The sequence below is a fragment of the Nicrophorus vespilloides genome, unplaced genomic scaffold (genome assembly GCF_001412225.1).
Source record: "Nicrophorus vespilloides isolate i.1.1-1 unplaced genomic scaffold, Nicve_v1.0, whole genome shotgun sequence".
In the NCBI taxonomy this organism is placed as follows: domain Eukaryota; kingdom Metazoa; phylum Arthropoda; class Insecta; order Coleoptera; family Silphidae; genus Nicrophorus; species Nicrophorus vespilloides.
In genome coordinates, this window is record NW_017100101.1 from 938,267 (window position 1) to 964,394 (window position 26,128).

Below are 26,128 nucleotides of genomic sequence, written 5' to 3' on the forward strand. Positions count from 1 at the left end.
ATGATCCGCTAGATCCACAAGCGCAAACCGATAACCGTTGATTTATCTTATATAATAATTGTTTGCTCAGATTATGGAAATGCGGACAGTTATCTACTGTTTATTTGAAATGTCACACGTTCCCTTCTTTCATTAAGTAATTAATTATTTATTGTATATATTTATAATTGATATTTGATTTAATTACTACCTTAATGTTATGTAGAGGTAAGGCTCGTTTCATAACGATAAAAAAATATAGTAAAGTGATATTGTTTTACATTTTTTCATTGTCTTTGAGTTCGTATTATTGGGTTAGGTTGTTTAAGGATTTGACGTTTAAGTTTGTAAAGGGTATAACGTTTAGGTTAGGTTAGTGTTAAAGACAAAACTATACAATTAGTACAAGATTCGTAACATTAAGTAACATATGTAGTTAGGTTAGATGAAGTTAGAGTAGTTGAAATGAATTAATAAAGAGAACCAAAGAACTTTAATTTAGGTTAGGTTTTGTAAGATCCTTTTAGTTAGGTCAGTTGATTTTAGGTTAATTGAAATTAATAAAGAAAAGTAACCAAATATCCTAACTTGAATTTAGGTCAAATTAAGTCAGTGCTTGTTGAGATTAGGTCATATTACTGGTAAAGTAATATAGTCTAGTTGAGGATAAGTAGGATTATTTTATGTTACTTTTCAATAAAATCTATTAGTTTTTAACTGTTAACGTATTTCTATACAGGTTTTATTTATTTTGAAATATATACAGGGTGTCCCAAAAAATTATGTACACTATACTACATGAAATGAAACTTTTACTCCTAACGCAGATGTTCAGAATTATTACCATTCTAGAAAACACAATGTTGATAACAGTTTGCTATTGATTCATATTTCATTTCATGTTTCTTTGGTCCATATCATCTCCATTGATAGCATGTACCAATATTGGATCTTTTTTGAATTGCTAATGCCAATCTCACAAACTGTTTGTCTTTTTTGATGTTTTGGAATAACTTTTCAGTACTCTTTCTTGTCTGCTGAAGCTCTTTGATGTTCTTGGTTCTTCCAATTATAAATCATGTTGGTAAATCTGCCTTGAACTCTCTGTATTATTGTCTTTGTCAATCTGCTACATTTTCTTACTTCCAATAATATTTTAAAATAAGTTAATCTTCAATAAATAGCATCCTGAAAAGAGAAAAAATGAAAGAAAATCAAAAAATTATGACCTGTTAAACAGCGAAAATATTTTTTTTACACTATAATATTATTCAAATAATTTGAAAATTGATTCAAATAGAAATATTGCGTGAGTTATTAAAAAGTGTTACAAGAAAGTATCTAGTTTAAATTAATATTTGGAATTTAAATCACATCCAGTTATTTTCGTGCGTGCGTCACTGTGAATCTGAACTAAGTGAAATCGGAATTAGATTAAGCGCTAATTAATTAAGCGTTTTTTTTAAATTTTCACTGGTAAAGTTAATTCGTTATCGACTCTGTCATTCTTCACACTTTCTACACGATTTTCGTTTTCATGTTTCTTTTTTATTTTATTCGTCTCGCGCGAAACGAAAATAATTGCGATAGAAAGTGATCGTTATTGAGTTATCCTTTCACGGTTAGTGGTCGTTTGTATTTTTGTTGCTTTGACTGAAAACGCTGTAAATTTCTACCCAAGATAAATACATTTCTATTGCATTGAAATAAATATCAAGTTTGAAAGTGAATGCTGCACGTTATGGTAATTGAATATACAAATTTTGAGATGAAGAAATCTTTAAAATTGAAGAGTCGAGATTTCTAAAATTTCCACTGAAGAAAACTGTGTGTGTGTATGCAAACGGCTTGGAACGTCGGACAAAGAATGTTGATTGGGACTAGGTGTGTATGCTGTTGCTGTTGTTGTTCAACAGCGACGACCTCACAAGAGCAAGCTCTTGCACCTGTCTCTTTCTATTTGCTGAAGAAGTGTTGAGAGCGTGAGGAGGATGGAAGATAATAACGCCGCGAGGAAGGAAAGTTGTGCTGGCAGTCGCTAGTTCTTTCTTTCTACCATCGGTAAAAATACTCGTTACGACGGCTGCTGCAACTCGATCTTTGAACGCGTGCTCCTTCCACTCTAATGGAGGAATTTGTTTTTACACCATGATATAATCCTATACGCATACTCAATCATCAACACTTTGCTATGAGTTACGTAATGTTGCTTTAACGGTTTTCATCTTTTTTTCCTATTAAACATGCATACCGATGTGCCATTTTTTTGTATCGATTTTGTGTTAATAGTATTCAGTTATGAGACTTATGAGGCTTTGAGTCATCAAAACCTACGCATTTTAACTTATTTGTGATCTTTTTAAATCATCTCCAATAATAATAATATCTTACACTTATATTATAAGTGTTTTATAGATAAAGATAATATTGAAGTAACAAGTTTTCATATTTTTTTTGATAACTAAGCTAAGTTTCTTATATGATGACAGTTCACGTCAATACAAAATAAATATTAATATATCCAGCAATACTTCAAACCGGCTTCAATCAGTGCAGATTCACTATAGTGAAAACAAAATAGATTGTAAGTAAGCAAAATTAAAATAAATTCTATAAAATTGGTACACAAAATTAATAAATTAATTAATACAGTTTGGGAACAACTTGCAACATATTTTGATTAAAATGGAAAGAGATTTGCATAACACTTTCACCACTCCTGATGCATATATCCATTATATACCATTCAGTTTTATGTCAGAACTAAGTGCATTTTATCAGGTTATATTTGGTTTACTGGTGTACCATTTAGTTCTCTAATGCAGTGTTTCCCAAACTTTCGACATCTGTGTACACTTTAATAACGATCGATATATATATATTTATTTTACCATTTTTAATATATAAACAAAATAGTAATAAACAAAAATAAAATTTATTCATAAAAAATAAATAAAACGTATATTATAAATGATTCATTATAATCAATGAGGAAGATGAAATTATTTATGTTGAGACGACAGATCATCATAATTTTAACCTGTGATGCGGTTCCACATCCAAAAGCTTTGTCCTTTCGTTAAATCTTGTGTTGTATTAATGTTGATATTATCCATTCAATATATTTGTTAATCGGTTTAGAATATCCCTTCGAGATAGCCAACGAAGATCGGTACGAAAAAGAAGCTGAGTATTAGTACTTACCATATCTTCACGCATTTGAAAAGAAAGAACCGTCTTCAATGTTGTAATTGACCTTTGGGACAACATTCTGAATTCTTCAACAAGTCCTTCATTAATTCCGACAATACTTTTTGAATCAATTTTGTTCTCTTGCATACATTTATTCATAACATTAAAGATATCTTGTATGACCTGATAAAGGCTGACAAAATAAAAATACATCAAGACATATTTCTTGATCTTTTTTGTATCTCACATATAATTTTATAATATTTATAAAATTTGCAATAACTGTCGATTCATCGACTTGTAATGTATAATAACGACTTTAAGAATTATTTTTTTTATGTCGTGTAATTTTATTTACAATCTGTACATCAATGTGAACATTGAGTAAATTTAAGATCGCGGTTGACATTAGGTAGGTAATCTTTCCCGGTGGATAGTTACCATTATGATGATTTTTAATTTTTAGGTTGGCTATCGTCTTGTAGGTTAACTTCAGTAGTATATTGATGCTCTGCGATTCCACTATTTCCTTTTACTGTGAATCTGCTGCTATTCTTAACACTGTCATTGTCCATCTGTGATGAACGATGGACCTATTGCTGCAAGCACCGTGAGGGCTCACAAAGGGCCTGGCTTGACCAGGATTTGATCCTGTGACCACTGGCACGTGGGATTAAGGGATTAGCATAGAGTTTACGATTGCGGCCACACGATTTTTGTTTTATTATCATATTTATTTTCTATAGTAAATACTGTTGGTGGACAATATCATAAAAAGTGAGTGATTTTTTTAAACAATGTGCTCTAAATGTTTCGCAGATTATCATTTTTAAAATTTGTTTCTATCATTTACAACAGAAATATTTAATATTTTTTGAAGGAAGGCTTTGTATAAGACTGGAGGTACACTTAAAGGTCCACTCACATCCTTGATGATGTGATAGTTTTGACTTACAAAATTTGATTAAATTTAAATTTGATAATAGTTCTACCATTTCTCCATCTCTACTATTTCTACCTTTTATAGCATTGTTTATGATGTTTTTTTTATCGTTTTATAATTTACATTGTACAACTGTTTCTAATATTTATTTATTATTTAGAGAAAACAGTAAAATGAATACTTATTATGTTATTAAGAAACAGTTTTTTTTTTATAATTTTCTAATACACAAGTAATTATTTTTAAACAAAAAATATTTACTTATTACAAAATGTTTTATTGTAAAGTACCAAAAACTTTATCGTACAATAACCTGAGCTATTTAAATTCTAATGGGAACCATACACCGGTTAGAACAAAGGCTATAAATACGATTTCGAGAAGCATCCAAATGCGTTCGCGGGAACGGTATTTTGTGGATGTTGTACTCTTGAAGAAAACCGATACGGGTTTGGCGGAGTGGAAAAACTGGAATCGTTTTACGAATATGCGCGTGTGTGGCGATGGACAACCTACGTCCTTTAACAGCTAAATAAATTTTTCCGCACGTAATTGACACACTTTACTGACCCATTGGACACCTAGCATCCATCCATCGCGTTCGTCCCACACATGGTCTACCAAATACGTTCCGAGGCTTTACCGTTCTTCCTCCTCCAAACAATATTCCTTTTTGTTTACATATAAGTTGGACCCTTCTTGCATTCATATACACAATAAATCCGATGACCCAGAAACCACTCCCACATAGAGGATTTCAATGGGATTTTGCTTTCGTTTTGTTCGCACGATAAGATGACATAAATATGTTTAATAATCCGCCTCGCACAGAAGAACAATCGCACCGTTTTCATAACATTTCAATTCACTTTAGTAACATACACATTTAATCAAATAGTTTTAATCTAAACACACTTATTATAAATACAATAACAACGTGCATTACCAAATCGACATATTAACTTCAATAAATTTCAACGAAAGTATGAAGAAGCTTCAATAAACATCGATTCGTTTAACTTTCCTTTTTTTAAACGCTACTACTTTTTAACGCTATTCATTAATTACATTAATAACTAGAATTTCGCAATAAAACACCTTTAACTATAGATGCATCCAATCCATAAAAGATGCAATTAAATAACACAATGCACGCAGTTGATTAACACATCCACGTTCGGAAATTTACAAATTCCGAATGTGAAATCGCTTGTTTAAATACATTTGAATGGTCGCAACACAACAATATTGGATTCAGTCTCAATAATCCAATAATAACACTTTCATTCCAATATTTCCATTGCAACAATATTTATTTATTACATTATTATGTTTAAAATGTTCACATTGTTACAAAAAAAAACAACAATTTTAACCTATTAAATGTTCAATTTTGCTTCTAATATACAATCATAAATTAATAATGATTGCATGTCTTACAAAAGTTATCATTTTCCAGGAAGTCCTATGCGTTTAGAAAACTTTCCCGCATTTCCACTTCCTCGCATTTCTTTGATAATTACGGATTTGGATGGATTTCCTTACCAACTTTCCTTGTGTGTATAACAAATTAAACGCAATTTCGTTTATAGAAAAGACGAAATCTGTTTCACTTCCTATCAGGAAAACCAACAGAAAAAATGTTTTATATGAAAGTCAATAAATAGGTTGTTTGTTTCTCAGTGAAATTTATGCATATTTATAAAAGTGATTTTATTCTCTTTGTTTTTAATAATAATAATTAACGTTTTCATTTAGGCTGCAAACATTCCTAGAATAAAATGATGAAATAATTTCTACATAATTTCTAGTTATTTATATGAATACTGCGAACACTGTTTCATTAAACTAATTGAAAGCACACAAAACCTAATATATAGAAATAAATGAGCTTATTTAATTGCAATTTCATTAGTTGAATTATGATACAATTGTATACAATTTTAAAACATTCCTATTTTTACTTCAAACAAATCTGCATTATTAAATGTAGTTGAAATTGCTTTGAAGAATTCAAAGAAAAATGAACGATGCCTCAATTGAGTTTTTTTCGTTATGATTTATTGATGAGGAGTTTATTGATTTAAGTTTATTTTCGTGTTTTTCTGATGATCCAATAACAAAAAAAGTAGTTTCACTAAGCCAATTGAAAGCAGAATAAACCGAATACAGGTATCCCCCGACTTACGAACTAATTCCGTTCCAAAGGGTTGTTCGTAAGTGGGGGAATTTAAAAAATTTCAAAATATACTTTTCTTACCACACTTTCCGTATTACTGACTGCATAAATTTGAAAAAATAGATTGAAATAAAGAAAATACTTACTAACAAAGACTTTTCAATGTAGACATCATAATTATTTAATAAAAAACGATAAAAGAAACAAATGCAACAAAACAGATAGTACATCTTTCAAAAATATTATATTTTATTAGAGAAATTATCAATTTTTGTTTGGACAGTTAATTTTTTTATCACTATATATCTCTCTGTAACAAGTTAGAGCTTTTCGAATTTTGTTCGTAAGTCCGAGAGTTCGTAAGTCGAAGGATACTTGTATATAGGAATGAGCTTATTAGAAATTGTTGTTTTAATTATAACACAATTTGCTGAATTACTAACATCAAACAACTTGTACTTAATTTAAAATTTTCAAACAAATCTGCATTATTTAATGCAGTTGAAATTGCCTCGAAGAATTCAAATAGAACTAAATCGATGTCTCAACTGAGTTTTGATGTGAATTATTGATGAGGAAATCTCGCAGAAGTTTAATGATTTAAGCGAACTTCTTTGTATGTTTTGTGTTCCAATAATAACAAACAAAAACGCAGTTTTCTTTAACAAATATTTGCGTAACTGTATTCTTTATTCGAGCGCACTTGAATTGTTTGTTTATTAATCATCGTATTTACTAACTTTATGATTCATCGAATGTTTTACAAGCAGATGCATTCAGAGTAGATTGCATTTTAATGTGCGTTAATGTTTGGAAAAACGTTGTTAATAATATGTTTCCATTTAATACTTGATATATATTAAAATATTCGCTTTTTCAATATACAATTTTTATTTAAATTTATTGACAAGAAAGTAATTTCTATCAATGTTATGATTTATCCTTCTGTCTTTTGAAAGAGTTTATTTGAGAAGCCAAATTGCGTAATTTTATTTGCAACATTTTCCACATAATTAACTTTTTATTTCCGAGAAGCCAAGAAAGCTGCTAAAGTCCACTGTTGCTTTCGCCAATACGAAAAACACAAATTATACCTATTTCCACTACGTTTTTCTTTCTTCTTTCTGGTATTGCTTCTTCTCTGAATAGGAAAAGTATGTGGTAAGTATACGTTGCTCCACACATCTTTTGATGTCTCAAATTTGTCCCATTTGCACAGATAAAAACGCAATTGTTTTTTTTATCTTGCTAGATTGTGACAACGCTTAATTATTTAACAATATTCTCACGGAGGAACAGAAAAAGCATATCAATGAACAAAAATATATAGAAACTATATATCAATCTTTATTGTTAAGTAATTTACATTTCCAGCTATAAGACTCAGTGTAAATTGTACATCGCTAAAAAAATTAATCATATAAGAAGTAATCCATATACAAATAAACATAATAATACCAAAAATTATTATTGCATTCACTTTAACTCCACATTTCTGGAGATTTTTCAGATATTTACTCAATCTAGATGTTTACTGTCAACAACAAATATAACTGGAGAAAGCAATCAAAGGGTCAAATCCAAAACATATGTAAATCCTCACATCTTTGGCAACGCGTGGAAAATTATTGAAACTTTGACTTGAACCATCAAATTACTATTTATTTCGAAGTTTGCAAAACACTTTGAATGGTAAAACTTTCACTAATTTTTTTTTGATAAGGGCAAGCAGTTTTATGTGCACGGAATCATGAAATTGACAGAAAGATGGAAAACATATAATTGATATTTATTGTATACAAAAAAAATTTATTTCACACTAAAAAACGAAATTATTTTCTTTATATAAACATAACTGCGTTTGGGTACTATTATAATAACTGTAAGTAATATTTTTTCTAAAAAAATAAATAAAACTAGTTTGTTGAATAATTCTTAGTAAATGTTACAATACTTTCATAAGAAACTATAATAAAAACATAAATACATAAGATTCCACATCCGCATTAACGATATTAATAAACTATATTTTTCGCCAATAATTTGTTGAATTTTTTTGAAATAAATTTGTTTATATTGCTAATTAATTTTAAGTAACAATCAAATATAAAATTGAACCAAAACTATAATTAATTTAATGGTTTATTTTTTTACTTTTATATGTTTTATTTAAAAAGTTCAATACAAGTGAATTTTATAATTATATTACATTAAAGTATCCTTGGCAACAATTTCAGACTTTATATCACTTAACAACCTTGGACCAAATTAAATTCGATTTAAGAGGAAAATACTCTGCAGACGATATATATTTTTTGGGAAAAAAAACTTGGTCGATATGAAAATCGATATCCTTGAATTGTAAATTACATAATTTGCTTATCAAAGCTGTTGTTGTTTATAAATTTGTGTTTGTTTTTAAGTTGAAGGAGAATACAAGTAAATCTTGTGTTAAGTTAGAATACTTCATTTTGGCATGACTTTTATGGGCTGTAGCCAAAGAAAAAACACAACTAACCAAAACTAGGGTTAATTTATGTTAATTAGGTTGCTTCCAAACAGTGTTACTTGGTGAGACAACACACTGTGTTAGTCGATAGCCCTCAGACAGTTTTAGTCGAGGGCCCTCAAACAATGTTAGCTCGGGACCCCCAAAACTATATAGTGGTTATTTGAGTATGATGGCGTTTTTACAGCAGTTTTATTGAAAGAAATATGACCATAAACATATATTTTTTATCTTGCTTTGATTTAGATGTTTAAGTATAAAACAGGTAAATTTTGTGTTGTAGTACAAAATGTTTGTTTGTTTTCGTAGTGGTTTTTGATGAATGAAGTAGGTAGGAATTAGGTAAAGAGTGGGCTGTTTCTTTCTATTATTATTGCTGTTGTGCTTTACCGTGGATGGGTCGTTGATGTTTTGGGTGTCGGATACGAAGAAGTATGTAAACGTCACGTTGAAAAGCATCTGGTTGGGTCCATTTACCTTTTGATTCTCATTCGAAAAGAAGGTAAATAAAGTGCAGGCAGGCGATGGAGGAGGAGAGCTTCGCATTCCGTCGCCGACAACACCAGTTTCTTGACGGTGTTCGAGCCGAGCGCATACATACCTCTACCTCTCTACCTTCCCATCCAACTAAGTTAACCTACCTTCTTCTCTTCGCTACTCCGCCTTTCCGAGTCGGTGTTCACTTACCGTCGTGAGATCATCAATCGAAACGACTCACCTTCACGACACGCTCATTATGTTTTCGCCAGGAAGCGTCGTGCATTGTTCAATCGGAGGTGCATCATAACAATTGTTTTGTCATCGTTCAAATAAATCTATATAGACGCAAACAAAAACAGACAATCGCTATACTTAACGCTCCCTCTTTTATACTTGGATTACTTTCCTCTAACAAACTTTACTTTCACGTGAGTACCAATTTAATAACAAACCATTTAACGTATCAATTAATAGCCTATCAAATATGATTACTTTGATGCAAAATAACTATTAAATTGAAAAAAAAAACACAATTATAATTTACTAACACTAAATCTTATCATCAAATATATTTAGCACATAATTTTGTTAACGGTTTCTTTACTTTTAAATATTATTTTAATTATTATTATCACAATTTGAAATTCAATATTATATTAATGAATACGTAATTATTTACGAATCGAAATAACAATTAAAACATACCAAATTGGGGCCAAATAGGGGGATCCAAATGTGTAAACACATTTGAATTAAACCAAATTTATCAGAAATATTTCAATTTTCAACTGATAAATATTAATATAAAACATAATTATTTATTGTTTACAGAATAAATTAATAATTAAAATCTCTATTATTATTTCAATAATTATTGTCACTAGGAAATAATTAAATTTTGATTTAATTTACATTTCGAAAAATATAAAATTTTACAAAAAAATAATCTCATAATTAGAAATATTGAAATTTTAAATTAATCTAAATATTGAAAAAAAAACTAATAAAAATGTCAGTATTTTGAAATATATAGATGTTTACAAAAAATAAACGTAATTATTTGATATACATAACAAAATAAAGTTTCTATTATTAAATCATTGTCTAGAGAATAAGATTTTTAATTGATAATATGGAAATTAAAATTTCGTTTACGGTGAACAAAATGTAATGATATTTTTATTTGTACATCGAAACTACTTTTATCTAATAAGTGAAATTTAATCGCCAATAAATCGTCGCATCTGCAGTACTAAATACGTTTGATTGCTTCGCGTCGTTTAACTTTCACGAAATCCCAAAACGGTTCGTACGGAATTTATTTGTAAATAAATGCATTTCGCGTTCGTTCTCCTCTATGGAATTGGGCAAACGTGATTTATGCAAGTTCACGCTCCAAAACTACTACTATTTTCATTATTAATATTTTGATTTTATCATTTCATTAATTATTTTACTTTTTATTGAATATTCTTAACTTTTTTTGTGTGTGTGCGTTTCGTGCACATTAATTGAATTATTTTCTGATTACATTTCGCTCGGTCATTGGAAAATCTAGCGTCGCGTCCGATGCGAGTTCGGAATAACTAGCAATATGCAAATCTTGCATACGCTGTTAAAAACCCAGTTTCGTTGTCGGATTATTCCATCGTTTTCATACGCGCAGCTGAAACTTGCACAGCAAGTTAATTCTATGTGCTAAATATTTCAGTTTATAAAAAAGTATAGTAAGACCTCGTTTAGCGCTGCCTCGATTAACGCCGATTTGCTATAATAACGTGGTTTGATGGAAACCTTATCGCGGCATTTCATTGATTCGTATATAATACGATTATTCCCTCACACATAGCGCTGTGCTTCCTCAGAATCTATGCTTGTTTGAGATGTAGATGAGAAGGATATTAAGGAGTTAGGTTTCTAGTGAGAGCCTTACTAACGACGACCTTCAAGGACTGGTAGAACAAGGAATTGAAGAACGCGAAAATAGTCGTTGTGAAGACGATGAACCGAAAGAACTACAGATTTTCTTAGAAAAAGTTTAGAAACGAGAACCGAAATCGTTGATTAAATTGTAGCGAATGATCCAAATTTTGACAGGAGTGCAAAACAAAGAAGAGGAGTGTCGCCTGCTACCAAAATTTGTTTAATCAAAGAAAAAGAAAGCGGCAATTGAGTCTAGACGATTTTATCGCCAAAAAATCAAAAATATCAGAAGAGCCAGCACAACCTTCAGCACAAAAATAAACTTAATATTTCTATGTACAAATGTTTGTTTTATAAAAAACATAAGTTTTAATGCACATTACTATAAATACAACTTAAAATTGAAGTAAAATTTGTTTATTTTTGGCTGTTTGCAGATACAGTAAGACTGTATCTGTATTATTGAATATTTTACGATTTTCAAAGTTTAATTGAATGTTATAGAAATGCAGTATAAATATTTATCGCTTCGTGGCTTATTCAGCTATAATCAAAGTATAGATCATCTCAATTATTTTATTGAAACGTGTAGGAATATCAGTTGAAAAGATTAACTTCTATATAGCAATGCAACGCATAGTGCGGATTCCGCACTGATCGAAGCGAAACTATGCGAAAGGACTTTGTAAGAAAACATAATAGTCTTATCTATTTTAGTGACTCAATTCGAAATCGTTTCATGACTCACGCTGACCAGATCCATTGTACTTTACATTGAATTTCTATTCAGAGAAAGGTGATAGTTGTTACATTATGTTTCTTATTTCAATGAAATTCCAAAGCTTAAAAAAAATCATTCAAATTTTCATTATAATTAAATTATTTTAATCATATTTTTATAATATATAATTTATTCTATAATTTGATCATATTCATAAACTAACGCATTTAAATTAGTAAATTATTTTTTTTATGAATAAATTATCTACACTCATTGGTAAAATTCAACAAGAAGAAGTATAATTAACCAAAGTTTGCACCAAAACTAACAATAGAGTTTTGTCAGCTTGTTAATGTCAGCAGCAAAAAAGCCTGAAGAGCGAGTGATAAAATTGCAAAAGGCGTTTCCAACAGTTTGTTGGGAATTCAATATTTTTTCTTGCAAGAAGTGGTCCTATCACTCGTCTATCCCAAGTTGAAAATTGTGTGACAGAATGTTTACAAATACAGAAAGCTTGTGTAGTTTGAGCAATGTTATTTGTGAGGTATGTGATCTAGCGTTGTCCTACAAGAGGTTTGACCTATCTCTATTCACAAAACTCGGATGCTTAATCTCAAGCTTCATCCTCATTTTGCCTATTTGGTTACAGTAGTTATCCACCTGAATCATTTAACCAGTTCCCAAAAGCTGTAGTGCAAAACATTTATGAGACCTTGGAGCGTTGGACCACTAAACAGATACTTTTTTTTGTGAATAGTTACTTTCGGAGTGTATTTTGGCACTTCGTCATTATCCAATAATTGAAATTGTCGAAAAATGTCAAAAAATCTAACTTTACTGCTAATTCACGCGTAGTTTGAGATTTATCCGTTTCCAATGCAGCTTTCAGCTCATCATTAACCATCTTATTGTCAGATCGCCACGTGGTTCATTTTGAAGATCAAAATCGCCAGATCGGAACTTCACAAACCATCGACGTACTTTGTGTTTATTAGTACTTGACACATCGTTGACACTTCTAGTTATCTGTGCTGCATTAGTTAAACGATGGAACTAATACTTGAAGAAAAAAACAATAATGTTTGTGTTATCCATGTTTTACGAAATGTAATCTGCAAAAGACAATTTGACAAATAATTACAAACCAAAACGTGCATCTATCTGAAAGGCTAAGGAAATACCTTCAAAATAAATAAAATAAATAACTTTTACAGTGAAATATTGTAGATATAGAGTATCAATGTTGATATTGAGGTAATCAGACATAAAAATATTATTTTTATTTAATTCTATTTATAAAGAATCTTATAAATTGACTACAATACTTATGATTTCTAAAAAAAACTTATGTTTTGTAATTATACAGTTTTCAAATATTGTAAACTCTATATTTTCTCATTTCATTTTAAAATTATTCTGCTATTTATTCCTCCAAAATAAATATATTTTTATATCGTATAATTTTATTCAAAATCTGTTCAACAATGTAAAATTGTCCATCGACTTGGCTGAAATGGTCCTTATGCTAAACCTCATTCATTTGCTGCAAGCACCGAGAGTGCTCACAAAGGGCCTGGCTTGACCAGGATTCAAATCAGCGCCGTTTCGATCGTGGGTAGGGAACCATTTGGCTATTAGTCTCCCTAAAATAAATATAAACTACTTTTTTTATTACTATTTTTTCTCACATACGCTTTATCCATAAAATAAACTTGAAAATGTAATAAAAAAAAATATATCAAAATCAATTTACTTGCTATTTAAACAAACTTTATACTCATTTTGAAAGTAAGAATTCAATATATCATGAAAGATTTATTACATTGACCACATGTTCAGGAAATAATTTAAAATGAGAAAGTTTGCATCAACGCAATTAGCATTAAATAATTACGTTTTTTGTAATTGATAATAATAATAGTAATCGAAAAATACAGTTTAAATACATTGTGCGAATTGATGGTTAACTAGCAATAAATATTCATGGAGACGTTTACGAGTGCGAGAAAAAGCACAAAAAATAAAGTCAAGGAATTCCACTTCGCTGTTTACGCTGATCGCCGTAAAAATTACGCGAGTCGATTACGATTTTTCTGTAACTAATCAATTGTTTGAACAGTATTTTATTTGCGTGTAACTTAAAAAAAATAATTTAACGTATTCGAATCAAACGAGAACTTTCTAATTACAAACACGGACTAACTCAATAAGTATTTATTAAAAATCTAATTGGAGTACGCTCATAATTTGTAGCATTTCTAATTAACTGTTTTGTAAAGATCAACCGCTTTTGTTGTTGCTAATAACAAATTATCAGACCCATTCATAATGATTTTAGAAATTTAGTAAGTTCAAAGAAATGATTAAAGTAATTTCTCTTTTGCGACGGTTTTAAGTTGCATGTAAAGTTTTTTATTTTATTTATTTTTTGTAAATTATTCAATTGAATCGATGATAAGTATGTATTGCGTTTATATAAACGTGTAGTTTCACGGCGTTCGCATATTCACGTCCATCTGGTTTCGGTCTACAAACATCGAACGGCAGCATTCAGATCTAAATCACCGAGAACTGTTGCAACAAGCCATCTGCGAGCCTGGCATTATTGCTATGACTCCGTGTCTTTTTTTTATGGTCAATTGGAGCTTTCGAGAAACAGTTACAGTGTACACGGGAGATGCCATTTACTACTTGTATTAGAAACGATGCCAAGTGGAACTGAACTCATTGTTCTGTAAACTTTCCGAGACGTTGCAAAGCCTGGTAGTCATAATAAGGTCGTCTGAGTTGATATTGGTAATTGCAAGAGAAGAGTTTAATTATTTAAAGAAAGATAAAGATTACTAAAAAAAATGTTTACTTAGTTCGTTAAGCGAAGCTTCATTTTTTGGAGATAAGAATACTAGGAGAATACGTTTCTCCACTTAGAAAAAGAAAAATAAAATGTTGCAAACAAAGAAAAGTTATAGTAAATAAATTACATACAGAATGGAATTACATTTAAAAATATAAATCTTAAGGTGATTGTTTGTGTTTTCATTTAACACTGATAGCTTAACAATAATATTTCTTCCTAAATTATTATTATTTTGTCGGTAGGAAAAATAAATGTCGTCTTCATATTCTTTGTCTCCGTTGCTAAATCTTTCACTGAAAAACCGACATTTTCGTAACTTATTGATTGAGTCATCTAGAATCTAGATAACTTTAGAAATTAAGTTATTTCCTTCAACTAAAACTTCTGCCCATACTTTGTCGGATTATTGTCGGGCGTTGGTCATAATGGGAATATTATTTATGTTTAATGGGGTTTGAAATTGCGGACTTCGTTATATCGAAGCTTCATTATTGGAAGATTCAATCTAGTATTTAAATGATTTTTTATGTATATATATTTTTCCTATCGAATTATAAAATTAAATTTAGAAAAATTTTCATTAATTGCATCAACTTAAGATATTATTAATTGATACTATACTATACTTATCTATTTTATTTAGTTGATATTCAAATGATAACTTTTGATTACTAATTGAAGAATCAGACAATTAACAAATTATCCAAACAGTCAGACAATCAACCAATCATACAGCTTCCAAATCTACAGAGTTGATCGTTAAATTCAATTGATAATAGAAATATAGTTTTAAATAAAAATTTAAATAAAGTTAAATTTAATTTCTTAAGAACAAATTCAGATTTGAAATAAACACATTAATATATATTTAAGTGAATCTTATAAGATTAGCACAAGATTATTTAAAGTATTCTAATTAGTCAAATTAAAAATAACACAACTGATTGAATTGTTTTGTTATAGTTAATTTGACTAATTAGAATAATTAGAATAATTAAATAAATTTAATTCACCAAAAAAATTCAGCTACTAAATTTGTATTCAAAAAATTGCAATCTCATCCAAAATACAAGACAATTTGTCTTTTGTGATTGGTATAATATTAATTATAAATCTGTAAGAGATTACGTGCGAATTACATATAGAAAACGGTCAGTTTTTCTTTACTTTTTAATGTATATTCAAATGGAGGCAAACGCAAAATCTGATTTCGAAATAGCATTATGGTAATGTCACTCTCTAGTAACGACAGAACCGCGTATAATTGGCTTTAATGTGCTAATGTACGTCCTGGATGTCCTTCGGTGCGACGACTCTACATCTACCGTCTCGTTCTTGTCGTGGATCCAATTAAATGCAGAGTGCGCACTTAACCAACCACAATATACGCTCATACTTTGAATATTTTAATGAAACTGCTCGAAAATAATATGACTTTAGTTGCAATGAATAAACGTTACATTAATTTTCATTTTGTCCAAAAAAAAATATACATGGAAATTACATATTCAGTAAGTTATGTAATGAAATGTATGCTAACAGCAAAAAAAAAACTAAATTAATCAAATTATATACAGAATGAAAATGAGTATGAAAAGTTTAATGTAAGTTCGTAATTGTTAAGAAGTTTTTGATTAATACATTGCAGTATTGAATTATAATGAATTAAGAGGAATATTATATTAGGTTGTCTTAACACATAGCAAATAGAAATATTAAGTTTACTTTTGTGATGAAGGTCCTGGCTCTTCAGATATTTTTGGCGATAAAATCATCTAGAGTCATTTGTCGCTTTGTTTTTCTTTCATTAAGCAAAACTCTTCTTCTTGCTTTTGCACTCCTGTCAAAATTTGGATCATTTGCTACAATTTGATCAATGATTTCGGTTATCGTTTCTAAACTTATTCTAAGAAAATCTGTAGAAAGTTCTTCTAATTCAACGTCTTCAGAATCACTATTTTCGCGTTCTTCAATTCCTTGTTCTGTCAGTTCTTGAAGATCATCGTTCGTAAGTCCATCATCAGAAACCTGCAGTAACTCCTTAATATCCTGCTCATCTACATCTAAAATAAGCATAGATTCTGTTGTATAGCGGGACCATATTCGGGAACATTCATATTATATACGAATTAATGAAATGCCGCGCTAATTTGAATCCAGATAAATGTTGAGCTTGTTTAAAGTTTCCAGCGGTGTTATAGCAAATCAGCATTGAGTTAGCTCTAAACGAGGTCTTACCGTATATAGAATAAAGATGAGTGAAAAGTGTATTCAGCTGAAGAGCTTTGTGATTTATGCCTAGTTGAAAATTCCAATTAATAAAATTAATTTATTTGTAACGAAGTTTCTCTCGTGCAGCGAAACATAACGTCTCGATAGAGACTTTATTTTCGAAAAGAAATTTTATAACCGAAAGCATAAGTTGAATGTCAACTTTCACGGACGTTTTCTTCGGTCTGTTGTTGCTTGATTATGGAGAAATTCGGTTTATTAGTCGATGATCGCCACTTCTTCAAACGGTTTAAATGAGAATAAACGTTGGTTCGCTTTAATCTATCGCACAACTTTACAATTATTTATTTTTATTTATCTTTTCATTTGAACGGCTATTTACCAATTAACCAGACCATCTCTAACCGACGATCCGGAAGAACGGATTCCCATGCTCCTCTCTTCGGTACACTCTACATATCATAATCGAGTTTACGTAACGATCTGCGTAACACGCCTCTCTAATGAGGATGTATCCATTCTACATTAATTTTTCCGCGGAATCTCCTCTCAGTTGTAACGTTCGATCAATTTGAAATCAGTTCTCATTAGGCCACTCAACGAGCGGTTTACGTAATCGTGGACATTAAAGAACATCTTTTAATTGTAATAGTTAACAACTTTATTGCAAGAACCGTCGACCATGACGCCCCGGTTTCCAAGTTCAGTAACGATTGCAGAATATCTATAACTCGACCTATTTAAGGACTAGTCTTAATATACTGAATTATATAATTTATTTTTTTTTAATTTGGTACGATTTAAACATTTTCAATCTAGCAAATGTGGAAAGAGCAATTCGATCAAAAACCTTTCTAAAAGCACCGAGTTATTACGATGTAGCCGCAGGCTTAAAATTTCGTCGCAATTAAACTTTTATTAAAAATCCAAACTAAATTCACGTCAAGTTAAAAAAGAATTTAATGAAAAGCAATCACTTTTCGAGCTCTCGAATTTACCGTGTTTTTTTCTGTGCGTGTACGAGCGCAATATTTTCGCGTTAATTATTTTACTTTTGTTTTAATTTCCCATTCAATTAAATGGAGTTGCCGCAACTGAATCATCGATTTTATAGGAAAATTCGAGAATTTAAATGAACATTTTTAGTTCGCATTTTCTGGATGCACCTGCTGCTGCACAAATCTCTGGTTGTTTACAGACACAGATTGGTTTATTGCTTCAAAAGCTGTGTCTCTTTATTAGATTCTACAAAATTGTGAAATGCAATTGGAATGAACTCCGTTATTCGCGGTTCTGTGTCTTTGCCTGTCTGTTTGGTTTTCCTTCAAAAATTTCATAAGCAATTCGGAATTTCCACGGCTGAATGAGCGAGCAATGCGCGCCCACCGACAAAACGCTTTACATGCTAAATAGATCTGGCTGACCCAGTTCAGGTTCAAATATTGCCAGTCCCTTAAATTAACTTGTTTTCATTTCTTTATAGCAAATTTAGGACGAATGTAGCTTGAAAGTAGGAAAATTGTATTCGTTACTTTATTAATTTATTTGAAATAATTTAGTCACTTGAAGATTCATTTTTTTTAAATAACTTTCGTTTAACATCTTTGAATACATGAAAATTTATATCCAGGTAAAGTTTTACTTTGTTGGATGATTGTTTTTATTTGTTGAGACAATGATATAAAATGATTATAGTATAAAAAGTGTGTTATTTTTTATATTGTTATATTTTTTCTGCGTCCAACGCATTTCTATAGTAGATATAAAATCCTGTTTTTCTATTATTAATGTATAAGTGCATCAACTTAATGTACTATTATACAAATTTGTGTTATATTATTGTATGAATCCATTAATAACAGTATGTTAATTACTTCTGCTAGATTCATTTATTAGCAGAAATCTATCATGAAATTTTGTTCTTTATTAAAAAAAATATGTTGGATAAATATCAAGTTTATGTGATGAAATTGTTGTGCTTTCAGAGATGGATGAACAGACCGCTCTGGTGCTTGCTCTGCAATTGGTCGCGCTTTTTTCCATAGCCGGTGCTCTTCTGCTGTACCTGCTCTGCAAGATAAAACCAGAGTCTGGAGTGGAGAGCGAGGAGAGCTCACCTGGCGCTGGAAAACCCGTCCTCGTGACCTCTTGCGACAATGCCATAGGCCTGCAAGTGAGTACTGCATATGTAGAACCTTCCAGATTTCTTCATTTTATTATTTGTTCGCAGATAGCTCTTCATCTTGCCGATAGAGGATACCGGGTGTTCGCAGGATTGAAGGATGGCGCCGCTTCTGGTGACTCGAATGATTCGGCGTCAGCGAGGGTTATCCGCGGATGGTTGAAGCACAGGGAGAGTCTCGCATCTATAAGTCTTCAGGGGACTATAGTGGCTTTGCCCTTGGATGTTAACAGGGAGGACCTTCTGCATGAATCCGTGGACATAATCAGGGCGCATTTGCCGGCCGGAAAGGACGGTGAGACATTAATATTCTACTCATTCCATTACAATTCCAATTGTTCGTTCGCCATTGTTGGTCTTGGCAACTTTCGTTTCTGTTCGTATTTGGAAGGAAGCACGTCGCTTGCATTTTTTAACCAAAAACCATATGCGAGACGCCAGGCGGCGGTATGAGGAGGAAATCGTACTCCAACATTAATAATATTCAATTGCAATTGAAGCGAACCGTACGATCAATTATTGCAACATTTCCTCGTCTGCAATTGCTATAATTATACATGCCAAAGTGGTGAAACATGCATATTTTTCGGCTATCAATTAAAAAAAAACACTATTATACATTAAAGTCCATTTATTCAGACAATATTTATTGCAACAGTTACAGTTATCAACTAGTAAAAGAAGATTAATATTAAAGTATTGCAACTAAACTTACATAATATTTTATCAGAATGAAGAACAACACTATTTTAATTTTTATTAACTTAATCTCTTTTTATAGTTTGGCTCTATACATATGATTTAGTAAGATAGAATTATCGACATGATTTGTTTCCGAGTTTTAATATTCATTTTAACAAGTTATCTCATAATTTTAATTATTTTAATTCCATTTTTATTGCATGTAACTGATCGATATCCTACTCCAAAATCATAAAATTTCAATTAGCAAATAGGTTATTGTTAAACTAAAAATATGATTGATTTTATGTGTTTTAGGTTTATGGGCGGTTATTAATACGAGCGGCGTGATGTACAGAGGACGATTGGAGCAGCAGGATGTGACCCATTGGGACGCCATCCTGCGGACAAACGTGGTGGGAATGCTGCGTGTGGCAAGAACCTTCCAAACCTTATTACGCTCATCACAAGGTAGGATCATAACGTTGGGAAATTCCGAAGGCGAAGAGGCTGGTCTCGTCGCATACACAGCCTCTAGGTATGCAATTCAGGGCGCTAGCAATGCCCTTAGAGAGGAATTGGCCACGAGTGGAGTGAAAGTGATTACGCTCAACCCGAAAGGTCTTTCCATGGATTTCATGTTGACAACGCCGAAATTGATCAGGTAGAAATAGATTCGTACGAGTTAATAGTCTTCTAAACTATAATGATTTCAGTAAACCCGATGCCGAGGTCTCCGTGGACATATTCGGCCATTTGGAGTTCCAACCCATTGTCCTTCCGCCATCCGCTTTGCACGTTGTAAACGTGGCGATAACGTGCGGAAACCCCAAACGAAATTACACCCTGCTTAAGAAGCAGCTGTGGAGGAAGCCTCTGCACATTTTTACTGCTTAAGACCTTCTTTTGGTTTACGAATCAATATACATTTTATCAACAACCCTAACATTTTTATTTTTTGTGTGTATATAGTAGGTATAGGGATGTTTTTTTTGTTTACTTGTACTACGTTTTATTTCTTATACTTTTTCTGTAAATAAAATTATAAATCTATATACCAATGTATCACCTTTCTATATAATTCTCATTAACAATACTAGAAGTAGCTAAATTTCATTTTCTTCAGTGCAATTAAAGTTTGGGGTTGGAAGTATTATGGCTTCAACTTCGAAATCTTTGGGTAGTGTTTTCTGCTCCGACGTTTGGCCTGGCAGAATCAAAAGACAATTAGCGCCAACGAAACTATTAAGCTTGCTGCTAATTTGATTTCCTGTTGTTCTCGCAACGTATCGTCCATCGTCAGTTTTTGTGTACGTGGCTCGAGCATACTCCGGCCTCTGATCCAACGATAGCTTTTCATTCTACAATAAGAAATTATTTTATCACAAAATTGTTACGTTTTATATTTAATATACTTACGAGATGGACGCTTATTGTTCTATGTGAGAAGAATGCTTTACTGCAGAACGATAAACCGGGAATCACGAAGAGGATGCATGTGACGCTTGCAGAAACTGGATTACCGGGCAGTCCGAAAACGAATTTTGTTTTACCCTCGAATTCGAGTCTGGCGAAAGTCGTCGGCTTTCTAGGATAAAAAAAAATAATAATTCTAATTCAGATCTCCTCTATAATCATGTTTGTAGTATTACCCAGGCTTCATGTTCACTCTACCAAAAAGAATTTCGGCGCCGAAATCCTCCATGAGAACATTCTTGATAACGTCGTGCTCTCCCATGGAAACGCCTCCGGTCGTTATGACAACATCGTTGTAACGGAACGCTTTTATGAATGACAACAACACGTCGTCAGGGCTGCATGTTTTAAAATGAAAATTGATCATCGAATTAAATCTCGCTTTTGAGTTCGTACTTATCCTTAGAAATTCCACAATCGTTCGAGCTGTATCCATATTCTTTAAGCAAGTTGATCAGCGTGAGCTTATTGCTGTCCCGGATTTTTCCGGGTTTGATGGATTCGTGCGGAGATTGTAGCTCGTTTCCAGTCGACAGTATTCCAATTTTCGCAGACCTGAAATTCGATTATTCAATAAATATTTATAAACGTATATACTTAATGCAGACTTTTCGATTTTGACGCTGGTACGGCCGATAGCTGCGAGCAGACCTATATGTGCCGAAGATAGTCTTTCACCTGTTTTGAGTAGTTCCATGTCCGAGCCAATATCGCTACCAATTGGTCTATAATTAAAAATGTCCAATATTAGTACTAATACTAATTAATTTAGCTAAATACCTAATATCTTGACCTACGGTCGGTGCTTTCAAGATCTCCACTGTAATTTCCTCCCCTTTAGCATCACTTATGTGAACTTTAGTATCTTCTACCTGGACGACGGCGTCAGCTCCTGGAGGCACCGGAGCACCGGTGTTAATTCTAACTATCTGTCCAGGTTTTAAAATCTTGACATCGGGCTTAAAATACTCAAATTAATAACTGATGAAATGAAATTTTTGATGCTAAATACCTGATCTCCGGCCGCTACTGAATTCACAACTTCTCTGACACCTGCACCATCCGCAGCAATTACAGCGTAACCATCTTTGGTGGATGCAGGGAATGGTGGCAAAGAATCTACGGAGCTAACGTTCTCACCAAGAATTGCGCCCCAAGCATTTTCTAAATCTACCAATTCATACTTATCATCCAACCGAAAAGAATCCCGTATGAGATTAATGGCTTCTTCTACTTCAATCATTTTGTAAGGAGATGTGCGATTTCTGTGGGCCGATCTAGGTATAAACACCTATTGAACATGAACCAAATTCAATTAAAAAAAAGTATTCAAACTGATTTGCTTGTTAACTACTTTGCTCTTTGGTACGCCGACTTCAACTTTGACCGATTGATTTTGATGGAGAGACGCGTGCGTTTTTTTAACATTCCCTAATTTATCGTGGATCAAATCGACGGCGTGCTGAAAGACAGTTTGCACGAAGTCGAAGCACTCGCATGCGGCTTTCGCGCTTCCAGGGAAGTTCACGATCAACGTTTTACCTCGGATTCCGCACACCGACCTCGATAGCATAGCCATATCAGTAACTTCTAAGCTCTTGATCAGCAAGGTCTGCGATATTCCGGGCACTTCCCTGTCGATCACCGCTAAAGTGGCATCTGGTGTAACATCTCGCGGCGACACCCCCGTTCCACCTGTCGTGATGATGATATCGCTTCTCTCGCTCCAGTACTTCAAGCAGGTTTCAATGGCAACCTGATCATCGGAAACGATATCTGCATGGGTCCGACTATTCGGAAAATATTTTTCTACGAGATCCAAGAGCTTCGGCCCCGATTTATCGTGACACTCTCCTCTCGAACAACTGTCGCTTACTAATCAACAATATAATTAGACACGTTAATCTCATTAACTTTTTCATTATCTTACCGGTTACAACGGTGAACGTAAGAGAAGGCATCGTGCTGCAATTTTAAAGTACAATACTAGAATATTCAATAATTTTTGTACATTCAATTTAATTTTTTGTTTCTCGAGAGAGAGATAAATATTATCACAAATTCAGGATTTTTTTCGTGAATCGCTGAACTCAAATTTAAGTAAAATACTTTTTTATTGATTGATTTTCAAAATTTCATTCCAATTTTTGTTAGAATTCATAAACTTAATGATTTTCGAAAATATAATTGAATAGTTTAATTGAAATTTATTAAAAGAATTATTGTTATCCAAATTATTGAAATTATTCTTACACGTTTATCTTTGTATTTTAATTTTTTCATTATTTAAACTAAAATTTAAAGTACTTTGTATACAAAACTTTTCTTTCATGTCATGAAAATATATGAGATTGTCATATGAAATGCAATGTTGTTGATTTACGAAGACAGGGGAAAAGGAAACTGAGAACAGGTTTGGAATTGAAGGGATTCCTGTCGCGGTAATTCCGACATTTCCCAATACAATTTATTCCTATCGGATTCATACATTTCTGTTGCTGCAACAAACGAGAAGATGAAAATAGATACAAAACAGCTCATGTCAAATTGACGGACGTTACATACAATCGTCCAATTCGTACGCTTTTAATAAAAGTGCAATATAGAAGAATTATTATGTGTTCTAATTTTTGTGAAACATCACTACAAATTATCATTAGAATTTATTGTTACAGTAACACAATGTTATGTAATGAGCGCATCAAATTCAAGGATTATTTTATATCCGAATTGGTGCTACAACTTGTCCACTATAATTATTCCATTCCGAAATTCAATCGCAACGTTTCTGTCTATGCAAATTATAGCCCGGAATTCGCGTTATTGGAAATATCAATTAGAACATGAATCAGCTCTTTGTTAAATATATTATTACATACACTATAGTTAAGAGTTTTACAGTTTATAAAATAGTTTCATCTTGCTTGATCTGCAACTTTAATTATCGAATAAACAGAAAAATAATAATAAAAAATAATTCACAACAAACATATTTTATCTAACATTGTAATACAAGCACTCAAATCCGACTTTAATTAACTTTAATCGAGAGCACTTGAGATACGAGTGCATTATTTGTATGAACACTTTGATTCAAATACTTTTTTCAGACATATCAACTACAAAGTAAATATAAGTTATATTAATTTACTTTTAAAATCTAAAAAATAGCACAGAATTTACCTTTCCAACAATAGTTAAAAAAAAATCTACAATGATTATTTTTAATAATCACAACACAACTCATTACTTATAATGAGCGTATTTTTTTTGTAAAATTACAATTAAAAATAATTTCACGTTTCATTTCTATATAAAAAAAATAAATATTTTATGAATATGAGATATGACAATCTCTTGGTAATTTTCCGTTTAAAGTCATTTATTATGCAACGTTTTTCTCAAGTTTTAAATAACATTTCAAGAAAAAATTATAAAATTTCTGTAATTTATTGTATTTATTTATTTACAAATATTCATTGAGTTTAATTTTAACCATCTGCTATCTATATTGTAATTTATATTTTCGCAACGTATAAAAAATTCAAAATTTACAAAAAAAAACATTGGTTTGATAAATCCATTTATATTTTATTTATTATTTACAGTAAAAATATGCGATAGAAACACAATTTTCATTGAAATTCAAAGACAAAATATTATTAATTTCGGTTATACTGTCCATCGCTTACCTTTCGATAAGATGACCAAAGATGACTCTCAAACTGAACACTTCTTGTTTCTACTGTTACTAACATAACCTTGTTACTGTCTGTTGGAACACAATTATGCATTGCATAAGATAACTTTAAGCACGCAATATGCTCAACTGGTGGCATACATTAATTATGTAATTGTGTGTCAATATTCCTGCATCACGTAACTGAATTATTTGCTACTAAGATCAATATTTATTTAATCAATAATGTTATACAAACAGAAATATTTATAGGATAAATCTGTATATTATTATTATTTAGTTATTGCTGGTATCTGAAACCAAATGCAACTGGAGAAATATTTATTGCCGGCTGCAAAGAGTTAACGTTTCTGTGATAAAAAATCACATTATCAATGAGATTATGTGGATCTAGATGCATTTTTTTTTTAAAGAAAAACAGTATCATCAATCCTGTTTTAAGAAAGCATACCACTAAATACTTTAAGGATTAAAGTAAATTTATGATATAGTTTCAAAGAAAACAAGTTAAAAAAAGTTAGTAACATGAGTCGGATTGATAGTTCAAATATATGAGAAACAGAAGGATTCAATCTGTGTATATCAATTTTTAAAGCACAAAAAATTAATTTAAAAATGCTGCAACGTTCCTAAAATAGAAAATTTGGTTTTTGTTTTGAAAACTTAACATATTTGAATAATTGTTTCAAAAATGGCAAGACAATTTTGATTTGCATCTGTAATGAAATTGAAGCGATATTTAGCCAATATCTAATTTGCACCCTGCCTCTAGAAATCAAATGGGTAACATATTTCATTTTCGACCATCCCCCCAAAGAAACATACTATTTGGCGTTATGTGCCCTCACGTTTGATGCGCCTTAGGCCGTCGCACCCCGAATACTCTAAATATTTGAATATTTGTGTTTCTAAAACGAAAAAGAAAATTATGATTTATTTTTACCTTGAATACTATATATGTTTGTATATTTGTGTTTCTAAAATGCATAGAAAATTTTGTTTTGTATCTAGAATATTCTAAAGATTGAAATATTTGTGTTTCTAAAACGAAAAATATTTTTTTTTTGCAATTGA

General features: G+C 31.3%; 2 protein-coding genes across 4 annotated transcripts in view; one reads left to right on the forward strand and one right to left on the reverse strand.

Moving 5' to 3' along the window:
• Positions 1-9,351: 9,351 nt before the first annotated feature.
• LOC108568041 (D-beta-hydroxybutyrate dehydrogenase, mitochondrial) lies at positions 9,352-20,872 on the forward strand. The gene is made up of 5 exons (XM_017928894.1): positions 9,352-9,710; positions 19,001-19,188; positions 19,246-19,492; positions 20,197-20,542; positions 20,595-20,872. The coding sequence occupies exons 2-5, from the start codon at positions 19,003-19,005 to the stop codon at positions 20,773-20,775; spliced, it is 960 nt and encodes a 319-aa protein (XP_017784383.1). The 5' UTR covers positions 9,352-9,710; positions 19,001-19,002; the 3' UTR covers positions 20,776-20,872.
• A 4-nt stretch (positions 20,873-20,876) lies between these two features.
• The window catches only part of LOC108568038 (gephyrin), a 53,956-nt gene continuing 48,704 nt past the window's right edge, over positions 20,877-26,128 (reverse strand). The window contains exons 1-11 of one of the 3 annotated variants that reach the window (XM_017928891.1): positions 25,047-25,130; positions 23,843-23,852; positions 23,285-23,319; positions 22,709-23,229; positions 22,367-22,645; positions 22,135-22,313; positions 21,963-22,079; positions 21,751-21,909; positions 21,531-21,692; positions 21,298-21,466; positions 20,877-21,239 (exon numbers count right to left, since the gene is read on the reverse strand). In XM_017928891.1, the coding sequence (XP_017784380.1) occupies positions 20,985-21,239; positions 21,298-21,466; positions 21,531-21,692; positions 21,751-21,909; positions 21,963-22,079; positions 22,135-22,313; positions 22,367-22,645; positions 22,709-23,229; positions 23,285-23,315 (1,872 nt within the window). In that variant the 5' untranslated portion in view covers positions 23,316-23,319; positions 23,843-23,852; positions 25,047-25,130 and the 3' untranslated portion in view covers positions 20,877-20,984. Of the gene's footprint in view, positions 21,240-21,297; positions 21,467-21,530; positions 21,693-21,750; positions 21,910-21,962; positions 22,080-22,134; positions 22,314-22,366; positions 22,646-22,708; positions 23,230-23,284; positions 23,320-23,842; positions 23,853-25,046; positions 25,143-26,128 lie in introns of those variants that run through there. The other 2 variants (XM_017928889.1, XM_017928890.1) reach the window with 2 other exon arrangements.